We start from the raw sequence: 21,544 nt of genomic DNA on the forward strand, positions 1-21,544 counted from the left end.
CAAAAATACATCATGGACCACAGTGTCAATATCAAACAAAGCCAAATTCTCAATACAAATGAGTATGAACTGAGAACCAGAGGTCATTTAGTATTGATAAGCAATATAAATTTATAATGAACCTTTTATGCCTCAGGTAACATTAAATTAAAGCACATCCATCAGAAAGTTAGAAATGTAAGAAGAAAATAGAAAGAAACCACAGAGATGGTAGTATATTTTAATATCTTAAGCCCTGGCTGGGATTACTTGGTTGGTGAGCATAGATCAGACATGCAGAGGTTGCTGGTTTGATCCCCAGTCAGGGCACACACAGAAACAGATTGATGTTCCTTTCTCTCTCTTTCAAATCAATAAAATAAACATTAATATCTTTGTCACATCAAGGAAGAAAAATATGAATAAGAATATAAAGACTTGAATAATAGGGCTAATAAAGTTAATATAAAGGATAGCTATACTAGCATTAATACCTTACCAAGGGGAGAATATACCATATTTGGAAAAATACATGAATGGATATGGATTATAAGAATTGACCATATGTTATTAGTAAGTCCCAAAGGAGATTAATTGTAAAATGTAGAAATTCTACAGGCCATATTTCTGACCATAGTACAAAAAAATTAGAACTTTTTTTTTCAAATATTTTTTTTAATTAATTTTTTTTTAGATTTTTATTTATTTTAGGAGAGGAGAGGAGAGAGAAAGAGAGAAGAGGGGAGGAGCAGGAAGCATTAACTCCCATATGTGCCTTGACCAGGCAAGTCCAGGGTTTTGAACTGGCGACCTCAGTGTTCTAGGTTGATGCTTTACCCACTGCGCCACCGCAGGTCAGGAAAAGTTAGAACTTAATGTCAAAAGATTGACAGGAAAAGATTTTCACCCATACAGAAATTAAATTTTTTTTTTTTTTTTTACAGAAAGAGAGTCAGAGAGAGGGATAGACAGGAAAGGAGAGAGATAAGAAGCATCAATTCTTCCTTGCAGCTCCTTAGTTGTTCAGTGATTGCTTTCTCATATGTGACTTGACCTGGGGGCTGGGCGACAGCAGAGTGAGTGACCCCTTGCTGAAGCCAGCGACCATGATCCCACGTTCAAGCCAGCAACCCCTTGCTCAAGCCGGTGACCCCTCACTCAAGCTGGTGAGCCAGTGCTCAAGCTGGATGAGCTCACACTCAAGCCAGTGACATTAGGGTTTCAAACCTGGGTCCTCCGTGTCCCAGTCCAATGCTCTATCCACTGCGCCACCATTTGATCAGGCAGAAATTTTAAAATACTTATTAAAGGAAAAATTTGCAGACTATTTAGAAACAACAATCACAAACTAAAACAAAAACTTAAAAGTTATGACCTAAACTGGTACTCAGAGGAATATTCATTAATTTAATTTCTTTTTATATATAAGAAAAATGAAAAAGAAATAAACCTCATCTATATAAAAAGCTGGAGGATAAAGCGTCGACCTAGAATGCTGAGGTCGCCGGTTCAAATCCCTGGGATTACCTGGTCAAGGCACATATGGGAGTTGATGCTTCCTGCTCCTCCCCTCTTCTCTCTCTCTCTCTCCCCCTCTCTCTCTCTCTTCCTTCTCTCCTCTCTAAAATGAATAAATAAAGTCTTTAAAAAAAAAGAAGCCTCAACTCTTAGTTGCAGCATCTTTAAAAAAAAAAAAAGCTGGAAAGGGAATTAAGTCTAAGAAAAATCAGTATAAGTAAACATGGGAGAAATTAATGAGGTTATAAACAGAAAAAATAGAATTGTTATATTCAAGGAATGGTTCTCTGAAAAGTCCAATGAAATTGAAAAACTTCTAGCATGGTAATTGAGAAAAGGGGAGAAAAAAACAAATGTACAATTTTAAAAATGAAGAGTTGTAATTAGAGATAAGAGTAGATTGAACTTATAAGGAAGTACTGTGGATTAATTCTGGCCTTACAAATTAAAAACCTGAACTAAGTGGATAATTTTGTAAGAAAATCAGATAACCAAAACATAGCTAAACCTCACTAGAACAATAAACATGTACAAACTTAAAAAATAATTAAACTCTATTTCTCACGCCCTGATTATTTTCGGTGACTTCTGTTAAACCTTTAAGGTCCAGACTGTTCCTTAATCTTATATACACTGAGTTACAGGATTGTGTTAAAGAATTAGATCCCATCATTGATTACAATCAGTTATGTACTACATTGCACATATTCTTGTATTAATAACATAATAACAGTTAAAGAAATGATCTAGATTTTTTAGTAATGTCTAACATTTATGAAGTGCTTACTGTGTTCTAGGTATAGTTATAAGCATTTGGCACGTGTTGTCTCATTTAATAATTTAAAAACGCTGTTTGCATTTTGTTCTCTTTCCTGAAGCCGTCATTATTCTTCCTATTTGTTCTTCTAGCTGGAGGCTGCTGAGAACTCTGGAAAAATTAAAATTTAGTAGGGCTGCACATCTTTGGAATGTGGATTTCAGATTGAAATTTGTTTATTATTTTAAGAGTTTTCTGAAGAGGGGGTCAACATTTACTGGGGCCTGGCCCATTAGCTCAGTGGATAGAGCATCAGCCCTGTGTGCTGACATCCCAGGTTTGATCCCCAGTCAGGGCACACAAGAGAAGCAACCATCTGCTTCTCTTTCTTCCCTCTCCCCCTTCTCTGTCTTTTCTCTTCTTGTAGCTCAATTGGTCAGTGGCTGGATTGGTCTGAGCATGATCCTCCAGGCATCAGGTGCTGAGAATAGCTCAGTTGATTTGAGCACCTGTCCCAGACATGGGTTACCGGGTGGGGGTACATGCAGGAGTCTGTTTCTGTATTTCCCCTCTTCTCACTTAAAAAATATTATTGGGCTTTTAATAGGTTGAATATTTACTTATATTTTCCAGGGATATATAGCAAGGCACTATAAACAAAGTTAAATGGTTCATAACAAACTGGAAAATGTTTTTCAAATAATAACAGCAGTTACAGTTCATTGAATATTTACATTGTGCCTGTTTTCTTCTAAGCACTTTGTGATTTTTACTTAGTCATCACAATTCCCTATGATGTATATAACTGTTGTTATCTGTGCTTTATAGATATAGAAATTGAGGGTTTGAGAACTTGAGTATTTTGTCCAGGATCAAATAGTAAGTAGTGAACTAATGATTAATATTCTTAATATATAAAGAACTCTCAAAAATCAATAAAAATATGAACAGATTAATAACAAAGACCCAAAGATCTATTTGAATATGGATTAGATACTAGGTGATGTTAAGGAATTATGTTGTTTTTGTTGGGTGTCACACTTGTATTGTAGTTATGTACGAGACTGTCCTTATTTTTTCATTATACAATATTTAGAAGTGTTGCAGTTTATAAAATATACTTTAAGTGTTTAGCCCAAAAATCATTGTGTGTATATATTTATTCATTTTTTTTAGAGAGGAGAGAGAGACAGAGAGGGAGAGAGAGACAGAGAGAGAGAAGGGGGGAGGAGCTGGAAGCATCAACTCCCATATGTGCCTTGACCAGGCAAGCCCAGGGTTTCGAACCGGCGACCTCAGCATTTCCAGGTCGACGCTTTATCCACTGCGCCACCACAGGCCTCATTGTGTGTATATATAGATGGCAGATAAAATAATTGTGCCAAAATGTTGACAATTATTAAATTTAGATGGTGGATATAGAGGCATTTTCTTTACTGTCTTTACACCTTTTCATATATTTAAATTTTTTTATTTAAAAAATATATTTTTAAGCACTCAAAGACAAAAGAGAAAAGGACATAAATAAAAGGAGAAAATACAAATGTCTACCACAAACAATATTTTTCAAAGAAATGCAAATTAAAACAAAAAGCCATTTTACATGGCTTGTGTGGCAAACATGGAAAAGATGTATAGCTTGCAGTGTTGGCATGCCCAACAGGCAGTTTAAACTGGTATAATTTCCTGGAGGGCAGACTGGCAACTGATAATAAAAAGTACCCCAAATGTACACTTTGTAACCCAGCTTCTTTTTGAAATTTTATCCTTTGGAAACAATAGATTAAATGAGCAAAGATGGGCCCTGGCTGGTTGGCTCAGTGGTAGAGCGTCGGCCTGGCGTGCGGGTTCGATTCCCAGCCAGGGCACACAGGAGGGGCGTCCATCTGCTTCTCCACCCCTCCCCCTCTCCTTCCTCTCTGTCTCTCTCTTCCCTTCCCGCAGCTGAGGCTCCATTGGAGCAAAGATGGCCCGGGCGCTGGGGATGGTTCCTTGGCCTCTGCCCCAGGCGCTAGAGTGGCTCTAGTCGCGGCAGAGTGACACCCCCCCCCATGGGCAGAGCATCGCCTCCTGGTGGGCGTACCGGGTGGATTCCGGTCGGGCGCATGCGGGAGTCCTTTGTCTGACTGCCTCCCCGTTTCCAGCTTCAGAAAAATACAAAAAAAAAAATGAGCAAAGATGTATATGCTAGGTATTAGTCACTATACTGTTTATAGTGTGTTTAAAAAATGAGAGTAACCTAAAAGTTCAAAAATAAGGGATTGGTTAGATGAACTGATGGCTCATTCACAGATAGGATCACTCCCCTGCCATTAAACATGGTGCTCCAGATATTTCTATTAACATTTTTCAGATGGTGAAAATGTATTGAGTAAAAAAAGCAGGTTATAGGACCGTACATAGAGTTTGATCCTACTTTAAAAGTAAATCTGCATTTCCTATATGTTTATGGAATTGTTGAATATAGAGGATTGTTGTAATTAATGCTTGTTTAATATAGCAGATTTATAAAACTTTGAAGAACCCGTATTCTCAATAATTCTGGTAATAACCCTGAGATGTAGGTATATTATTATTTTCATTTTGCAAACGAGAATACTAGCTCAGAAAGGTTAAGTGATTTGCCCAAGATCCCTAACTTCTGAGTAATAGAGCCAGGGTTCAGTTACTGTAGGGCAGGGGTCCCCAAACTTTTTACACAGGGGGCCAGTTCACTGTCCCTCAGACCGTTGGAGGGCCAGACTATAAAAAAAACTATGAACAAATCCCTATGCACACTACACATATCTTATTTTAAAGTAAAAAAACAAAACGGGAACAAATACAATATTTACAATAAAGAAAAGTAAATTTAAATCAACAAACTGACCAGTATTTCAATGGAAACTATGGGCCTGCTTTTGGCTAATGAGATGGTCAATGTGCTCCTCTCACTGACCACCAATGAAAGAGGTGCTCCTTCCGGAAGTGCAGTGGGGGCCAGATAAATGGCCTCAAGGGGCTGCATGTGGCCTGCGGGCTGTAGTTTGGGGACCCCTGCTGTAGGGCTTGCCAGTCAAGGTAATAGAGGATTATATCTCCCAGGGTTTGTCTAGGTTATAATATGGGGTTTCTTTTTCATTAGAAACTGAAAAAAATGGATTATTCATGTTTATACTACTTTTCTTTTATCCATTTTGTTGTCAACCTATTTAGAAGGTTCTATAACTGCAAAAGTTGTGCTTAGTGACTAACAATAAATTTTACTTTTCTACATGGTCGAGGTGAGTATGAGAATCTTTGTTTTTTAATCCTTCCACTAAGATATGTATAAGGAAGTGTGCCGTGGTTGAGAGTCTGGTCCACTCAGCTGAAAACCCAAGACTTATTAAACATTGTATTTTCTGGGCAAGACTCATTTTCTCTTCCCTTTTTTCCTAAGTTAATAGCTTGAGACTGAATGCAAGTTAATTTTCTATCCCATGTTGTCACATTTACATAATTCCATACATCTTTGTTAACTCCAAAGGTTTCTTCATTCCCTTGTGCATGCTTATGTGTGAATGACCCTATTATTGGTGATTGTAGGGTCCCGTGTCCTTCTGCCTTTTCTGCTCGCTACAGAAGAATACATGCATGAGCACATGTGCTACAAAGGTCTCTGTCTTTTGAGAGGCCTTTCACTAGCAGTGGAAGGAGTACAATATCTGGTTCAGACCTGAGCTTGTCAGACCACAGAGTCATCATGGGTTTGAAGTCCACTTCTGTCACCAGGGAGTACCAGCAAGAGGGAGAACCTGACCGTGGGGCTCCCTCTGGCCCTAGGCCTTACTATAGTAATAGTGGCACCTTCAACACCTGGCAAAAATACTCACCTCTTGTTATTTTTTCGGATACCTTTCAGTTCAGCCTCTTCTGCGCTTGAATCTCTAATCTGTTTGGTAGTCTGGCTTTGTAAGAAAGTAACAAGTTTTAGAGACAAGTTTTTGGTCATCTTGAAAATGATTTTGGCATTGTGATGACTAAGTAGGTTTTATCAAATGGCCTAGGAAATACTGTACAGCAGTGGTCCCCAACCCCCGGGCCGCGGGCCGGTACCGATCCGTGGGCCATTTGGTACCGGTCTGCAGAGAAAGAATAAATAACTTACATTATTTCCATTTTATTTATATTTAAGTCTGAACAATGTTTTATTTTTAGAAAATGACCAGATTCCCTCTGTTACATCCGTCTAAGACTCACTCTTGACACTTGTCTCTTAAGTTCGACAATTATATTTAAAAATGCCACAGTTTTTATGCCGGTCGCATAATTTTATTTTGTGCATTTATCCGTCCCACCCTAAAGGCCAGTCCGTGAAAATATTTTCTCACATTAAACCGGTTCATGGCCCAAAAAAGGTTGGGGACCACTGCTGTACAGTTAACACCATTCCTGTTATATCTGGGACAGGCAATGGGGCCAGCATTGACAAGAAACACGATTTTAACTGAGAAGCAGTATTATGTAAAACGTTTTTATTGGCTCCTTTCTATTGTTGTAATTCCATCATCTTTTCATTTAATCCTGTACAGTGTGATGTCTTTGAGGCCTGCAGGTATTTTTTTCTGCTAGTGTAGAAGCGTTTGTTCTCAGGGTTCTGTAATGGCTGAGGGCGGCCAGCGCTACCCACTCACTGCTTGCTTGGCACCTACCCTCCTCCATTGCTGGGCATCTTGTTTACTCCTGCCCTTATTCCCTGCAGGTGCGTAAGTACAAGAGCATGATCCTGGAAGACCTGGAGTCTGCCCTGGCAGAACACGCCCCTGTGCCACAAGAGGTTAACTCAGAGCTGCCCCCTCTCACCATCGACGGAATTCCAGTCTCTGTGGACAAAATGACCCAGGTAAGGGGCGGGAAGTGAGGAGGAGGCCCAGAAGCAAGTGGAGTGGGTGTGGGTGGGCCTCAGATACCTTTTCTTAGTTCATCCTCAGTGACAGCAGCAGTGTGAGGCTGGAGCTGTTAGTGAGACGGGAGAAGCCTTAGGAAGGAAACCCCGGCCAGCAGTGTGCTCCCACCAAGGGCACGGGTGTGCTCTCCTCCTTCTTTGCCAGTTTTTACTTTCACTTGGGCCCTTGAGTTCCCTAAAGAAACTTTAGCTTGGAGCTGGTTTGGAAAATAGACTGTTGGGACTTTGATGAATCACAGTTAAGTGGGGCAAGTAAACTCTTAGTCTCTTTGGGCTGCACTGCTCTTCTGTCCATGTATGTTCTGAGTCCCACCACACTGCTGCCAGGGAAGGCCTCTCTCCAGGGAATGAGCTCGGAGAGCTCAGGACACCTTCCTGAGTCATTGGCTCCCTCCTCTTCCTTCGAGGGGGGCGTCCAACTGTACTTAGCCTGATAAATCAGTGCATCTCAGGAATTTTCCTGAAATGATTTCTTTAAAATTTTTTTAGCTATACAAGTGATAGCTTGATCAAAAGTTAATGCCTTTTTATAACATATTTTCTCACCTTATTTCTTTATTAATATACTTTATTTTGCTAAATCCAGTTGTGAGTTTTTCCTTTTCCACACAATTGATTACTTCTTCTTAAAACAGTTTATTTACGTTTCTGTGACCCTCCCCCCCGAATATCCTCCTACTTCAGGGGGTCTGCTGGCTTCTCTTCCTCCTCTCCCCTGGTCTTAGTCCCTGTTTCGCCCTCACTCCCACACCAACCACATCTAATTCATTAGCAAGACGTGTCACTTCTCCTCTGAAATGTACCCTGAACCTGACCATTTTTCTCAGGCAGAGTCCTGTGATAGGCATTTTTTCCCTCTTTGTCACACTTGGTACACTAGGTTGAAATAATCTGAGGTTTTGATTATGTTAAATTATTATGGATACTGATAATTCTGAAAATTGTCTGGTGGCTATAGAAGTTAGAGCAAATGGTTTAATTATCCTGTTGGAAGTAAAACATTTTAAAATGTTTTCCAATTCTCAACAAAATATGAGCAAACTGGATCCAGCAATACATTAAAAAGACCGTACACCATGATCAAGTGGGATTTATTTTGGGGAGGCAAGGTTGGTACAATATTCACAAATCAATAAATGTGATACCTCACATAAACAGATGAAGGATAAAAACCACATGATTGTATCAATAGATACAGAAAACACATTTGATAAAAGTCATTCATTTATGATAAAAACTCTCAGTGAAATGCAAATAGAAGGAACATATCTCAAAATAATAAAGGCCATATATAACTAACCCACAACTAATACCATCCTCAATGAGCAAAAACTATAACCTTTCCCTTACGACAGGAACATGACAGGATGTCCACTTTCACCACTCTAATTCAACATAGTACTGGAAGTCCTAGCCACAGCAGTCAGACAAGGAGAAGAAATAAAAGGCATCCAAATTGAAAAGGAAGAAGTAAAACTGTCATTATTTGTACATGACATAATACTGTATATAGGGAATCCTAAAGATTCTACCAAAAGACTACTAGAACTATATAAATGAATTCAGTAAAGTAGTAAGATACAAAATATTTATCCAGAAATCAGTTGCATTTTTATATAGTAACAGTGAACTATCAGAAAAGGGAACTAAGGAAGCAATCCCATTCACAATTGCTAAAAAAAAAACCCCAAAAAACTAGGAATAAATTTAACCTAGGATGTAAAAGACCTGTATTCAGAAAATTGTAAGACACTGAAGAAATAAATTTAAAAAGATACAAGTAAGTGGAAGCACATACCATCTGTGTTCATGGATAGGAAGAATTAACATCTTTAAAATGTCCATATTGCCCAAAGCAATCTATAGATTCAACTCAGTTCCTATCAAGATGCCAATGATCTATTTCACAGAACTACACCAAATAATCTAAAAATTTATATAGAACTACAAAAAAATTCAAATAGCCACAGCAATCTTGAAAAAGAACAAAGTTGGAGGAATCACACCATCTGATATCAAACTATACTGCGAGGCTATAGTAATCAAAACAGCATGGTACTGGCATGAAAACAAATATAGAAATCAATGGAACAGAGTAGAGAGTCCAGAAATAAACCCATGCCTATGTGGTTAATTGATAATTTGCCAAAGGAAGCAAGAACATAAATGGTGTTGGGAAAATTGGACAAATACATGCAAAAAAATGAAACTAGACCACCTATTACACCATGCACAAGAATAAACTCAAAATAGATTAAAGACTTAAATGTTAGACTCAGAATCATAAAATTCCCAGAGGAAAACATAGGCAGCATAATCTCAGATATTTCTCATAGCAATATTTTTTCTGATATATCTCTTTGGGCAAAGGAAACAAAAGAAAAAATAAATAGGGCTGTATCAAGCTAAAACTAGAAATTTTTTTGCACAGCACCGGAAACCATTAACAAAATGAAAAGACAACCCACTGAATGAGAGAATGTATTTGCCAATGATATATATCTGATAAGGGATTAATATCCAAATTTTATGAAGAACTCATAAAATTCAACACTAAAAAAACCAAGCAATTCATTTTAAAAAACGAAAAGAGGACCTGAATAGACATTCTAAAGAGGACATACAGCTGGCCAATAGACATATGAAATGATGCTCAATGTCACTACTTATTAGAGAAATACAAGGTAAAACCACAATGAAATATCACCTAACACCTGAAAGAATGGCTATCAAACAAGTGCTGGTGAGAGGATGTAGGGAAAAAGGAACCCTCATGCTCTTTTGGTGGGAATGCAGACTGGTGCAGCCACTAGGGAGGGCAGTATGGAGTTACCTCAAAGATTAAAAATTGAACTGCCTTATGACCCAGCAATTCTACTTCTGGGAACTTATCCAAAGAAACCTGAAACACTAATTCAAAAGAAGTATGCACCTCTATGGTCATTGCAGCGTTATTTACAATACCACAATTTGGAAGCAGCCCAAGTGGCCATCAGTAGGAAAGTGGATAGAAAAACTGTAGTACATTAACATGCTGGAATATTACTCAGCCATGAAAAAGAAGGAAATCTTATCCTTTATGACAGCAAGGATGAACCTGGAGTCCATTATGCTAAATGAGATAAGTCAGTCAGAGAAAGACAAGTACCATCTGATTTCATTCATATATGGAATCTAATGAACAAAATGAACTAACATGCAAAATACAGACAGACTCTTAGCAGGCTGACAGCAGCTCTCTCAGGGAGGGAGTTGGGGGTTTAATGGGGATAATGGAGTGATTGAGTCAAAAAGAAGAAACAGTGAGAAAAAGCTCATGGACACAGACAACAGTATGGTGATTACTGAGGGGAGGGAGGATGGAGGTAGGTGGAAGGTGGGTATAGACAGGATAAATGGTGAAGGAAGGAAACGTGACTTGCAGCGGTGAACACACAATCTCGTGTGCAGATGATCTGTTGTGGAATTGTGAATCTAAAAGCTGTATAATTTTGTTAACCAGATTTACCCCAATAAATTCTGTCAAAAGGGAAAAAAATGAAACTTTCCCATTTCTGTGAAATATGCACTGAGTAGAGCTTGGTGCGATGGTGAATCCAAGGGAAGCTGATACTTGAGTCATGGGTCAGACTCTGAGGTACTTTTTGGAGGCGTACATTTTCTTTCTCATCAGAGATGATGACTAAAAAATGATACATATCAGAAACAAACAAATGGTGAGGAGGAGTGAGCAAGATGATGAACCCAGCTCCCAATCCAAGGGGAATATCTAAATATTGGGATCCTGGGATTTTTTTCCCCCTGATCTTTTTTGTTTGTTTGTTTTAATTGTGTTTTATTTTCTTTGGATACTTTCTTTTTAATATGAGCGTCAGCCCAGCGTGTGGAAGTCCCAGGTTCAATTCCCAGCCAGAGCACACAGGAGAAGCATCCATCTGCTTCTCCACTCTTCCCCCTTTCCTCTCTCCCTCTCTCTTTCCCTCCTGCAGCCAAGGCTCCATTGGAGCAAAGTTGGCCCAGGCGCTGAGGAAGGCTCCATGGCCTCCATCTCAGGCGCTGGAACGGCTCCATGGAGCAACACCCCAGATGGGCAGAGCATCAATCCCTAGTGGGCATGCTGGGTGGATCCCAGTTGGGCACATGTGGGAGTCTATCTCTCTGCCTCCCTGCTTCTCACTTCAGAAAAATACCCTCCCCCCAAAATAAATAAATAAAATGCTTACCCTCCTGGTAAGCAAAGAGCTATGTTCGTGGCAGTGTTTAATAGGAAAATCTGAGGAGAATGTGATTAACAATTTATAGTAGCTATCCTTAGAAGAGCAGTAACTCAAAAGAGACTAGAAGTTTACATTCAGTGAAATATTAGACATTAACCATGATTGTTTGCTCTCTATTTTATTTGTTATAAACATTTCTTTGTACTTTAATGAGCAGTGTAGGGCTTTGGTTTGTTTCTTATGGGAGAGAATAGATTTTTTTTTAAGGAAATATAGGGTTGAGTTCATCTCATTTGTTTAAAACATACACATAAAACTTCCCTCTGTGTGTGTGTGCGTATGTGGTTGTTTATAGCTTTAGAAGAATGCATACCAAAATATTAACAGTGATTATGTATGGTGCATTTTGGGTGATTTTCAACTTTTTTGGTCAAGTAAGTCTTAATTTTATAACCATAGAAACAAATTTTTTAATATTTTATATTAAACGAATTTTTAAAGTACAAGTTAGAGGATGCTTCTGCTTCGTTTTGTCAAATAATTTCTTTATGTTCAGGTGAAGATGTCAGCAACTCTTTTTCTCTTATTTTTCTCTTCTATAGCTACTATGTGTTGGAAAACACACTACTAAGTTCTTTTCAGGGGTATCTCATTTAATCCTTGCCCTTCAAAGTGTGTGTATGTGTGTGTGTGTATGATATATATAATATGCAGAGCTCAGATATGGTCTCTAGCCATAAAGGACAAAGTAAGTTTAATTGGACCATATGGGTAATTCATGGCTTCTTTGAAGTGATACAATTCCAAGACTATAAAAGTGCATGGTAACAGAGATGGACTTGGGTAAACCAGACAGCTCTGTTAATCATTCTATCTGCATTGAATGCTACAGAGACGACACATTTATCCTGATAACCCTAAGTTACAAATATAGTTCTATATACAGTGCTAAGATGAGTTCTGAATCATCCAAAGAGAGTAAATTAAATTCAGTATTGTTCTGATGTTACGTATCCTGTCGCTTTAATTCTTTACAAATTAGAAAGTATGATTTATTAGAGTTGGAAGATCTAGTCCTCTAGTTTCCATTCTACTACATATTAGCCCTGATTCTTAGTTTTATCTTCTGAAAGTGAGAATAATACATGTCCTCCTCCCTTATGGAGTCAGAGGGAGAGAAAATGAGGTAATGGGAAAATGCTTTGAAAACTAATTATAAATACCTATTATATATGTTACCTATATTAACTTCTGAATAACCCGAACATTATCATTTCTCACTCTTTTTTCACTTAGAGAAGGTTAATGAACACAGAATTTTTATTTGCTCAGCAATGAAGTGGGACAATACAGATGACAACATATTGAAAAATTGAGACATAAAGAGAAGCAGTTTATGAAGCAAGCTAGTGACAAGAAGTAGAATTAAGAGTCAGGTCCAGCCTGACCTGTGGTGGCGCAGTGGATAAAGCGTCGACCTGGAACGCTGAGGTCGCCGGTTCAAAACCCTGGGCTTGCCTGGTCAAGGCACATATGGGAGTTGATGCTTCCAGCTCCTCCCCCCTTCTCTCTCTCTAATAAAAATGAATAAAAAAAAGAGTCAGGTCCATATCACCTGTGTTTCTCTCTCTCTCTCTCTCTCTCTCTCTTTCTCTCTCCCACAAAACTATATTGTGATCATCATTCAGGTTGAGTATGTCAGCTAATCTACATTAAGTGTTTGCTGTTTTAAAGTAATTTCTTGACTTACTCTAACAACTCTCAAAATTATCTCCTACACAGACTGAAACTACATATAACAGAGTACGTATCGTTCTGTGTGAACAGAATGCCCTGCTTCTTTTAGGAAGCAGCCTTATAGTTTTTTGTTGTTAAAAGTGTAATTCTACATTAGTATGTTTACCCAAAAAGTTTCTGTTTTTTATATTATTAATATATCTTGATGCTGATAAAGTTTTTTTTACATGTGGTAAAAAAAAAACACACATGGTTCTGTAGTATTTTTAGTGGTATAATGAGAACTAGGTACCTTTAAGATTGCTGGCTAGCTAGGATTCCCACATCTGTCTGCCTCCTTGCCTAAGAAGTGAAGGAGGTTGAGGTAGGCTTAGCAGAAGAAATCTTAATTTGGTGTCGATTCTGCAACCTCAGAATTCATTTGCAATGAAATAATAAAATCAAAATTTTCAGAGATTTTGAAAGCCAGGTTAGCAAAATTTTCTAGAATACTTCAATCAGAAACCAGAGGATAGGCTAAATCGTGTTTGTCAAACCAGCGTGCATGGGAATCCCCTGGGAGTCTGGCTTGTGTAATGCGGACTGCGAATCGGTAGGGCTGGAGTGGACCTGGATTCTGCCTTGTGGTAAGCTCCCAGGTGATGCCAAAGCTGCTGAATTCCAAGCTGCACTTCAAGTTTCAGTTCAATTGTTTTTTGAAAAGTCTTTTAAACAATAATTACAATTTTGCTAGTAGAAAATCAGTTCTGCTCTTTACTACACTTGAGTCCTATAGGATGCTCTCATTTGTGGAACATTGTAAATCTTTTTTGGAATTTATGGTAGAAGAAATCCAGGCAAAGATCATAATTATAGAAGAAATATCTCTGGGAAGACCAGTTCAGATTATTGGTTAAAGTCTACTCTTGTTTCCCTTTTCTCGCCCCACCTTGAATTTGCTGTCTTCCTCTGACTCTCACTGGGGCAGTCCCTGTTGCTTTAACATTCCCTTGGAGAGATGATGCAACAGAACAGTAATTCTTACCAGTTTTTAGGGATACCTTCAGAAATGTTCAGCACAGTGATTGATTCATTAGGAAGAAGTTATTCACAGGGCTTGACATGTTTTACTTAAAAAACATTCATTAGTTTTCCTTTATTATTATTATTATTATTATTTATTGATTATAGAAAGAGAGGAAGGGGAAGAGAGAGTGAGAAATAGAAAGATCCATCTATTCCTGCGTGTGCCCTGACCAGGGATTGAACCCACAACCTCTTTGTTTTGGGACAGTGCTCTAACCAACCAAGCTATCTAGCCAGGGCTCATTTGTTTTTAATTTAGGTTTTTTGAGTGTTATTTCGCTTTGAAAAAGCGTAAGTCTGGCCTTTTCTACTGGAAGAGTGGAAATAGTATGTATGCTAAGTGAAACAATGAAACAAGCGAAACACAATGGACACATGTCATGTGATCCCACTTATATGAGCTCTCTAGAATGGGCAGATTCACAGAGACAGAAGGTAGACTAGAGGTCACCAGGGGCTGGGGAAAGTAGAAACGGGAGTTATTTAATGGGCGCAAAGTTTCTGTTTTGGATGATGATGAATATGTTCTGGAAATAGATAGTGGACTTATTATCTGGAAATTATTAGTGAACTTAATGCCACTGAATTGTGCATATTGAAATAAGTTTCATGTTGTGTTTTACTCCAGTTTAGAAAAATACTTTAAAGAAGGTCTGGATAAAAAGCGCTCAAATTTAGTGGTCCTGTAACTTGGCTGCACAACAGGATCACCTGGGGAACTCACAATCCTAGTGCCAGGCCACCTCCAGACCAATTAAATCAGGATCCTTAGGGATGAGATCTGGGCATCTGCAGTTTTCATCTCCCCACGCGATTCTGGTGTGCAGCCAACTTGGAGAACCGCTGTTGTGCATAACAGTTTGAAACTGCTTCTTACTGTGTGTCAGAATCTATATGCAAAGTATATTTGCTGTCTAAAATTATGAAAAAGTGTTTATGTATATGATGCCAGTTCATGTTTTGTAAATAATAGGTAGGCAGGATGAGATGAAGAGAATATAAAGGTAACAGAAAATTGGATGTTTTCTTAAAAAGAACATAGCCTATTTTGAATAGAGTAAGACATAAGGGTATATTTAGGAATACTAAGGAAAGGGAATAAGCACATATATTTTATATCCAGGATACAACTAGACTAGGGGAATTATTTACAAATTATATGACAAAGAATTAATATCCAGAACAGATTAATATTTTCTTCAATTAAGAAAAAGATAATTAGAAAAATAAGCAAAGCATTCTAATGACTTCACAAAAGAAAAAACAGTAAATGTATAGAAAGATTCTCAACTTCGCTAGTAATGAAAATTAAACAATTTCTCCCACATTCTATGAGCCAAAGAAAGAAAGTTTCGTAATAATACAATGTAAGGGAGGTTGTGAGGAAGTGAGGATTGACCTGCACTGTTGGTGGGGATGGGACTGGTAAGTCCTTTGGGCAGACAATTGGGCAGTATCTGTTAGAGTGGTAAATGCATACACCCATGGTAACTAGCAGTTCTTTTCTGCTAGAGAAATTCATTCTGCACCCATATGTACACAAAGAAGCACATGCAACAACCTAAATATTTATCAGTAGAACAGTTAAATAAAATGGAAAATCTATACCTCCGATACTAGGCTATTTTTTAATGAGATTATTCTAGTTGTACTGCCTGAGAAGTAATCTGGCAAAATGTTGAGTGGAAAAAGTGAGTTATAAAAAACCGTGTACGCCTGACCAGGCGGCGGTACAGTAGATGGAACGTCGGACTGGGGCACGGAGGACCCGGGTTTGAGACCCCAAGGTCGTCAGCTTGAGCACAGGCTCATCCGGTTTGAGCAAGACTCACCAGCTTGAGCCCAAGGTCGCTGTCTTGAGCAAGGGGTCACTCGGTCTGCTGTAGCACCCTGGTCAAGGCACATATGAGGGAGCAATCAATGAACAACTAAGGTGCCGCAACGAAGAATTTGATGCTTCTTGTCTCTCTCCTTTCCTGTCTGTCTCTCTCTCTGTCTCTGTCACAAAAAATAAAAATAAACAAACAAAAAAAACATGTACAATATGGTGCCATTTGTGTTTTCTTTTGTCACATAAAACTGTCTATCTTTCCAGCATATATTTATGTAAATGCATAGAGTTTGACCTATAAGGAAGGGTGTTTATCAAACTGGTGCTTCTGAACAAGTGACTGGATTTGGGAGAGGGTGGATGGAAAAGAGGACTTGCATATTATTTAAATTTTTTTCTTTTTTCTTTTTTTTTTTCTGAAGCTAGAAACGGGGAGAGACAGTCAGACAGACTCCCGCATGCGCCCGACCGGATTCCACCCGGCACGCCCACCAGGGGCCACGCTCTGCCCACCAGGGGGCGATGCTCTGCCCCTCCGGGGCATCGCTCCGCCGCGACCAGAGCCCCTCTAGCACCTGGGGCAGAGGCCAAGGAGTCATCCCCAGTGCCTGGGCCATCTCTGCTCCAATGGAGCCCCGGCTGCGGGAGGGGAAGAGAGAGACAGAGAGGAAGGGGGGGGGTGGAGAAGCAAATGGGCGCCTCTCCTATGTGCCCTGGCCGGGAATCGAACCCGGGTCCCCTGCACGCCAGGCTGACGCTCCACCGCTGAGCCAACCGGCCAGGGCCTTATTTAAATTTTTGTACAAAAGAGTACACCTGAGATAAGCTAGCAGAAATGAACCAATTTGAAACCAAGAAGGCAGAATTTTAAGAGCATTTCAATGAATGAGAGGAAAACAGTTTGATCATTTGCTGGGTGTGGAGGTAGACAAGCAGAAAGCGTTGGCTTGAAAGGGGAGCCTCTAAAATGAGTGACTTCATTGGCTGTTCCTTGCATTCTCTTAACCTTTCCTTCCTAAGTTGTTGTTCTTATGTTGCTATAGGAATATGTTGTGGGAAATGAGATTGAGGAGCCAGTGTTTCTGCTGGCACAGCTAGGGAATGGGGTTATAGGATGGGTGTTTCTAATAAGAAAAGCCACTTTCATTCTCTCTGTGAACAGACATCAGATTATTCGAAATAGTCATTTTGCCTTGGCTTCTTAATTCCTTTAACTATTTATTGGAGGATTGGGTCTGTCAACCTGGAAGTTCATAATTTAAATGAAAATAATGCAGCCCAGCCTGAAAGTTCTCCAGTTTTCCTTCCCTTCCACATTCCTGTTTTCCTGTAAGCTATAGAGAACATCACCTTTCAACACAATTTGATTTCAGCTGCCTTCTCTGTAGATTTGTTACATATTCTTTGACCTCCAGTAGAGGTGGATTGGAGTTGGCAGACATTTTGATTTGAAAGGCCTTTTCTTGGTAACTGAGCCTAAATGACAGCAGGAACCTCAGAATTCCTGGACTAGGGTACAGGCAAAACAAAGACAGAGGGAACGAGAGAAGAGGAGTACTGGGGAATGTATAAAGATAATGCAGTATTGGACAGCAAAGAATTTTACTGACAATGCTGGGCGCTGGAAGCCCGTCCAGAGCTCTAAAATCAGATAGGGGCCAGGAACGCTTTCTGCTGCCCAATTAGAGGACAGCCTGAGAGAGAGGGCAGCCTTGACCTGTGCTGATCCTGTTGATTGTCTCCCCTGTGGATTGGAGACAAACCTTTAACAAGCACACTGAGTAGCTTAGGTTCCCCAAACTCAACAGGACCAGTAATTAATCTAACTGGTAATGAGAGCACCGTGCTAAATTCTGGAAAGAAATTGTTTAACTCTCTCTCTACTGGACAGCTCATTTCCCTTATTGATCATCCCTTACCTTAGTACTGTTTACTTGGGACTGTATAAAGATAGTCTGATAGAAAATTGCCTTTTTCAGAGAAGTCAGATTATTGCTATATGCACTTAATGTCCTTCGTCCCCAAAGTGTACTGTTTGAAAAGTGAGCTTTTACCTCTTGTGTTGACATAGAAGTGTGGTACAGGTGATAACTAGACTTATAACTAGTACTTTAAAATGCTAAGGTCTGTCTCTGAATAAGAACTCGTACACCAGCAGTTAATTTCACTCCGGTGGATCTGTTTCTTAACTTAATGGAGTTTCTGGCTGTGGACATAACCTTCCCTTTGTACTGCTCTGTGTCTCTGTCTTTCCGATTAGCCTCTATGCGTTTGCAACTTTTCATCCAGAGATTTATTGCACACAAAACATCTTTGAGAGGTTTCCTAGTTCTTTCTCTCTTTACTCTCATTATGGTCACACTTGGGCCCCATTTTCTGACAATTTTTATTAGTACTCTGCTTGTACACTTGTTATTATTATTATTATTGATTTTTAGCAAGAAGAGAGAAAGAAAAAAAGGGGGAAGAGCAGGAAGCATCAACTTGTATGCTTCTCGTATGTACCTTGACTGGGCAAGCCCAGAGTTTCGAACTGGCGACCTTAGCATTCCAGGTTGATGCTTCATCCACTGCAATACCACCAGCCAAAGATACCACAGAACAAATCACCTTGATGTACCTATGCATAGGGAGTAGGGGGTTGGAAATAGCTTGCTTCCTCAAGGCAAGGAATTCACCTAGATGGTCATTCTGTTCCTCCTTGATTCTAGCATTCTGTATTTCTCATCGTCACCCATGTTTACACAGATACATAGCAATTCATTCTTAGCCCCCTCTGCCTTTTTCCACTAACCCTGTGAAAAACTAAGAATAAGTGTCTTTGTGCATATCACAGTGTGTTTAGTATTAGAAAACCATTTTCAGAAAGTTGGCTATTTCTTGAATTTGCAATGATGACTGATGACTGAAGTAATAATGATAAGACTGCTATTAATGCAAAGCCACTATGTGTATCGACCATCTCTGATCCTTTTGATTCACTGACTGACCCTGTATTTTGCCATTCTCGTTACTTTTTTGCAACTAACAAAATTAAGATTCAGGGAGAACTGAGGTTCACAACTAACTCCTTGAGTTTAAAGTTCATGTTCTTATTGAAGTATGCAAAGAGCCAACTCAAAAAGTAGTCAAGATATATTTCACGAAGGCTATAGGACTTGCTGGTATTAAGGTGTGAGCAGTGGCACTGGAATAGTGGTCCCAGAAGGGGAACATAGCAAAAGGCTAGAAGCAGGAATGAGCTCAGCAGTCCATAAGATAGTGCAGAGGTTTGCCTAATGAGGACCAGGTCTGCCTGGTGGAATTAGTAGGAACTAGAGGTACTAGGAGGCCAAATCGGGGGGCCACAAAAGCCGAACAGAGGAGTCTAGTTTGGTTGTTAATAGTGAAAGGCATTTTGAAGGGGTTTGAGCGTTGAAATGGTGTTACATTTAGGGAACCTGTCTGTCAAGGATATATGTGATGAGAAAAAGAGAGGAGTTCCCCAAGAAAGCCAAATAGAAGGATACACTAGCCATGGGCTATCAAGGTGGGACTGGAGAGGCAGGGATGACTGTCACAGACATTTCAAAGAAGGAAGACTTCACCCTGCAATGTGTACTCGATGTGTGTTGCAGGAAAGAGGTAAAGCTGTGGTTTTGAGCTTGGGGCTCTGGGGAAGGGAGGTGGTGTTCTGCTGGCAAAGACAAGGGCGTTGAGAAAACAAGGAGTTGGAGCGAGGAGAATGGAGGGTTTAAGCAAGGAGCCCAGTGCTATACCCGCACTTCAGGTACCCACTGAGTTCTTGAAACCCAGTGGAAGGCCTGGGGAGAGAGAGCCAAAGCGAGGCTGAGGAGGGAAGGCAGTCCCCAGCCAGGGGCCAGGGTGACCCAGGACTGAGGGGTGTAGGAAACCATGTGCTGCAGTGGCTGGGGGCTCAGAACTAAGGACATCATCAGGATTGGAGGCTATATGGGGTTCCAGGTAGGATGGGAGCAGTTTTTTCTTCTTGGGAGAGACAGTCAGACAGACTCCCGCATGCGCCCGACCGGGATCCACCCGGCACGCCCACCAGGGGGCAATGCTCTACCCCTCCGGGGCGTCGCTCCATTGCAACCAGAGCCACTCTAGCACCCGGGGCAGAGGCCAAGGAGCCATCCCAGCGCCCGGGCCATCTCTGCTCCAATGGAGCCTCGGCTGCGGGAGGGGAAGAGAGAGAGAGAGAGGAAGGAGAGGGGGAGGGGTGGAGAAGCAGATGGGCGCTTCTCCTGTGTGCCCTGCCTGGGAATCGAACCCGGGACCTCTGCACACCAGGCCGACACTCCACCACTGAGCCAACCGGCCAGGGCTGGGAGCAGTTTTTTCAACAGCAAGTTCTTTCTGGATTCAAGTCTTTTGTTGGTTGGGAGATATTTAGCTGCCTTATTTCATTATCTCCAGCCTCTCCTTAGTGCAGATATAAAGAACTCTCCTTCTGGAGACTGGTAGTGGGATTAAAAGAAAGGAGGGACTTAGAAAAGTGTGGTATCAGTTTATTTTGTTTATGAATCTGAGAAAACCATATTTTTATATGAAGGAACATAAATATTGTGTGTGAGCATTTAAGCCTTTTCCTTCTCTGTATCTGAGGCTAGAAAAAGACACTCCTAGGAAGCCAGGATCACGGGGAAAATGACTTTGAGATGTATTTTCTTAAAATAACTGCAAGAGTGACCTCATGAGCCAGCTGATAGCCTGGGTCTGCAAATGGATACGTCTGTCCCAGCCTGCTGCTTGATGCTGCAGAGCCAGATATATACGGAAAGCGTGAGATCACATCCTGCAGGCTGGAGACTGTCTGGGAGAGGGGCACTCAGAGAGGAGAAATGAGAAATGTCAGGCCCAGCACACTAGTTAGCCGTGTGCATACTGTCACCATAGATCTCTTTGTTAGGTCAACAGTGCTGATTTGGGTTCATGATTCCCTCTTAGGTGGTAATTTGTATCATCTTCTGGTAAAATAATATTTAAATAACACTTGACCTTTAAATAGGCTCTTCCATATAAAAGTGTTAACTGTACTCATCTCTCGTACTTTCGCGTTCCCATTTCTGTATTATTCTTTTTCTATTCTACACATACAAACCCATGTTCTTGGGTCCGACTCATTGCTAAAATTATCCTCTCCTTGTGGTCTTAAGTTGTAAAGGCAGTATTGCTGTGCCCTCCGCTGGATGGCACACTGATCTCTGGAGTGGTTAGACCACCAGGTTGTAAGGAAAGCAGTTCTGGGGAGGAAGAGTATAACTTGATAAACTGCTTCTCTTGCCAGAATCATGGTCAGCAATTCAGAACATTCACAAGGCAGGCTTCCACTGTGCCCTCTTCCCTTACATACACACGCAGTTACTGTGCCAGGTGGTAAAGTATGGCTATTGTATCTGTGGTTTAACACTTGTTTGGTCTGGATTCGATTTGTAAAATAAGCCTGAAGTCTGTCATGTTGGTGAGATCACACGTGCTTCACTGTCTCTATATGTCAGACTCATAGATGG

At 40.2% G+C, this 21,544-nt stretch overlaps 1 protein-coding gene across 6 annotated transcripts in view; it reads left to right on the forward strand.

Moving 5' to 3' along the window:
- Window positions 1-21,544, forward strand: part of NRF1 (nuclear respiratory factor 1) — a 135,941-nt gene that overhangs the window by 64,607 nt on the left and 49,790 nt on the right. For all 6 annotated transcript variants that reach the window (XM_066262293.1, XM_066262295.1, XM_066262296.1 and 3 more), the window contains exon 5: window positions 6,978-7,118. In XM_066262293.1, coding sequence (XP_066118390.1) covers window positions 6,978-7,118 — 141 coding nt within the window. The remainder of the gene's footprint in view (window positions 1-6,977; window positions 7,119-21,544) is intronic.

This window comes from Saccopteryx bilineata, chromosome 2 (genome assembly GCF_036850765.1).
Source record: "Saccopteryx bilineata isolate mSacBil1 chromosome 2, mSacBil1_pri_phased_curated, whole genome shotgun sequence".
Lineage (NCBI taxonomy): Eukaryota > Metazoa > Chordata > Mammalia > Chiroptera > Emballonuridae > Saccopteryx > Saccopteryx bilineata.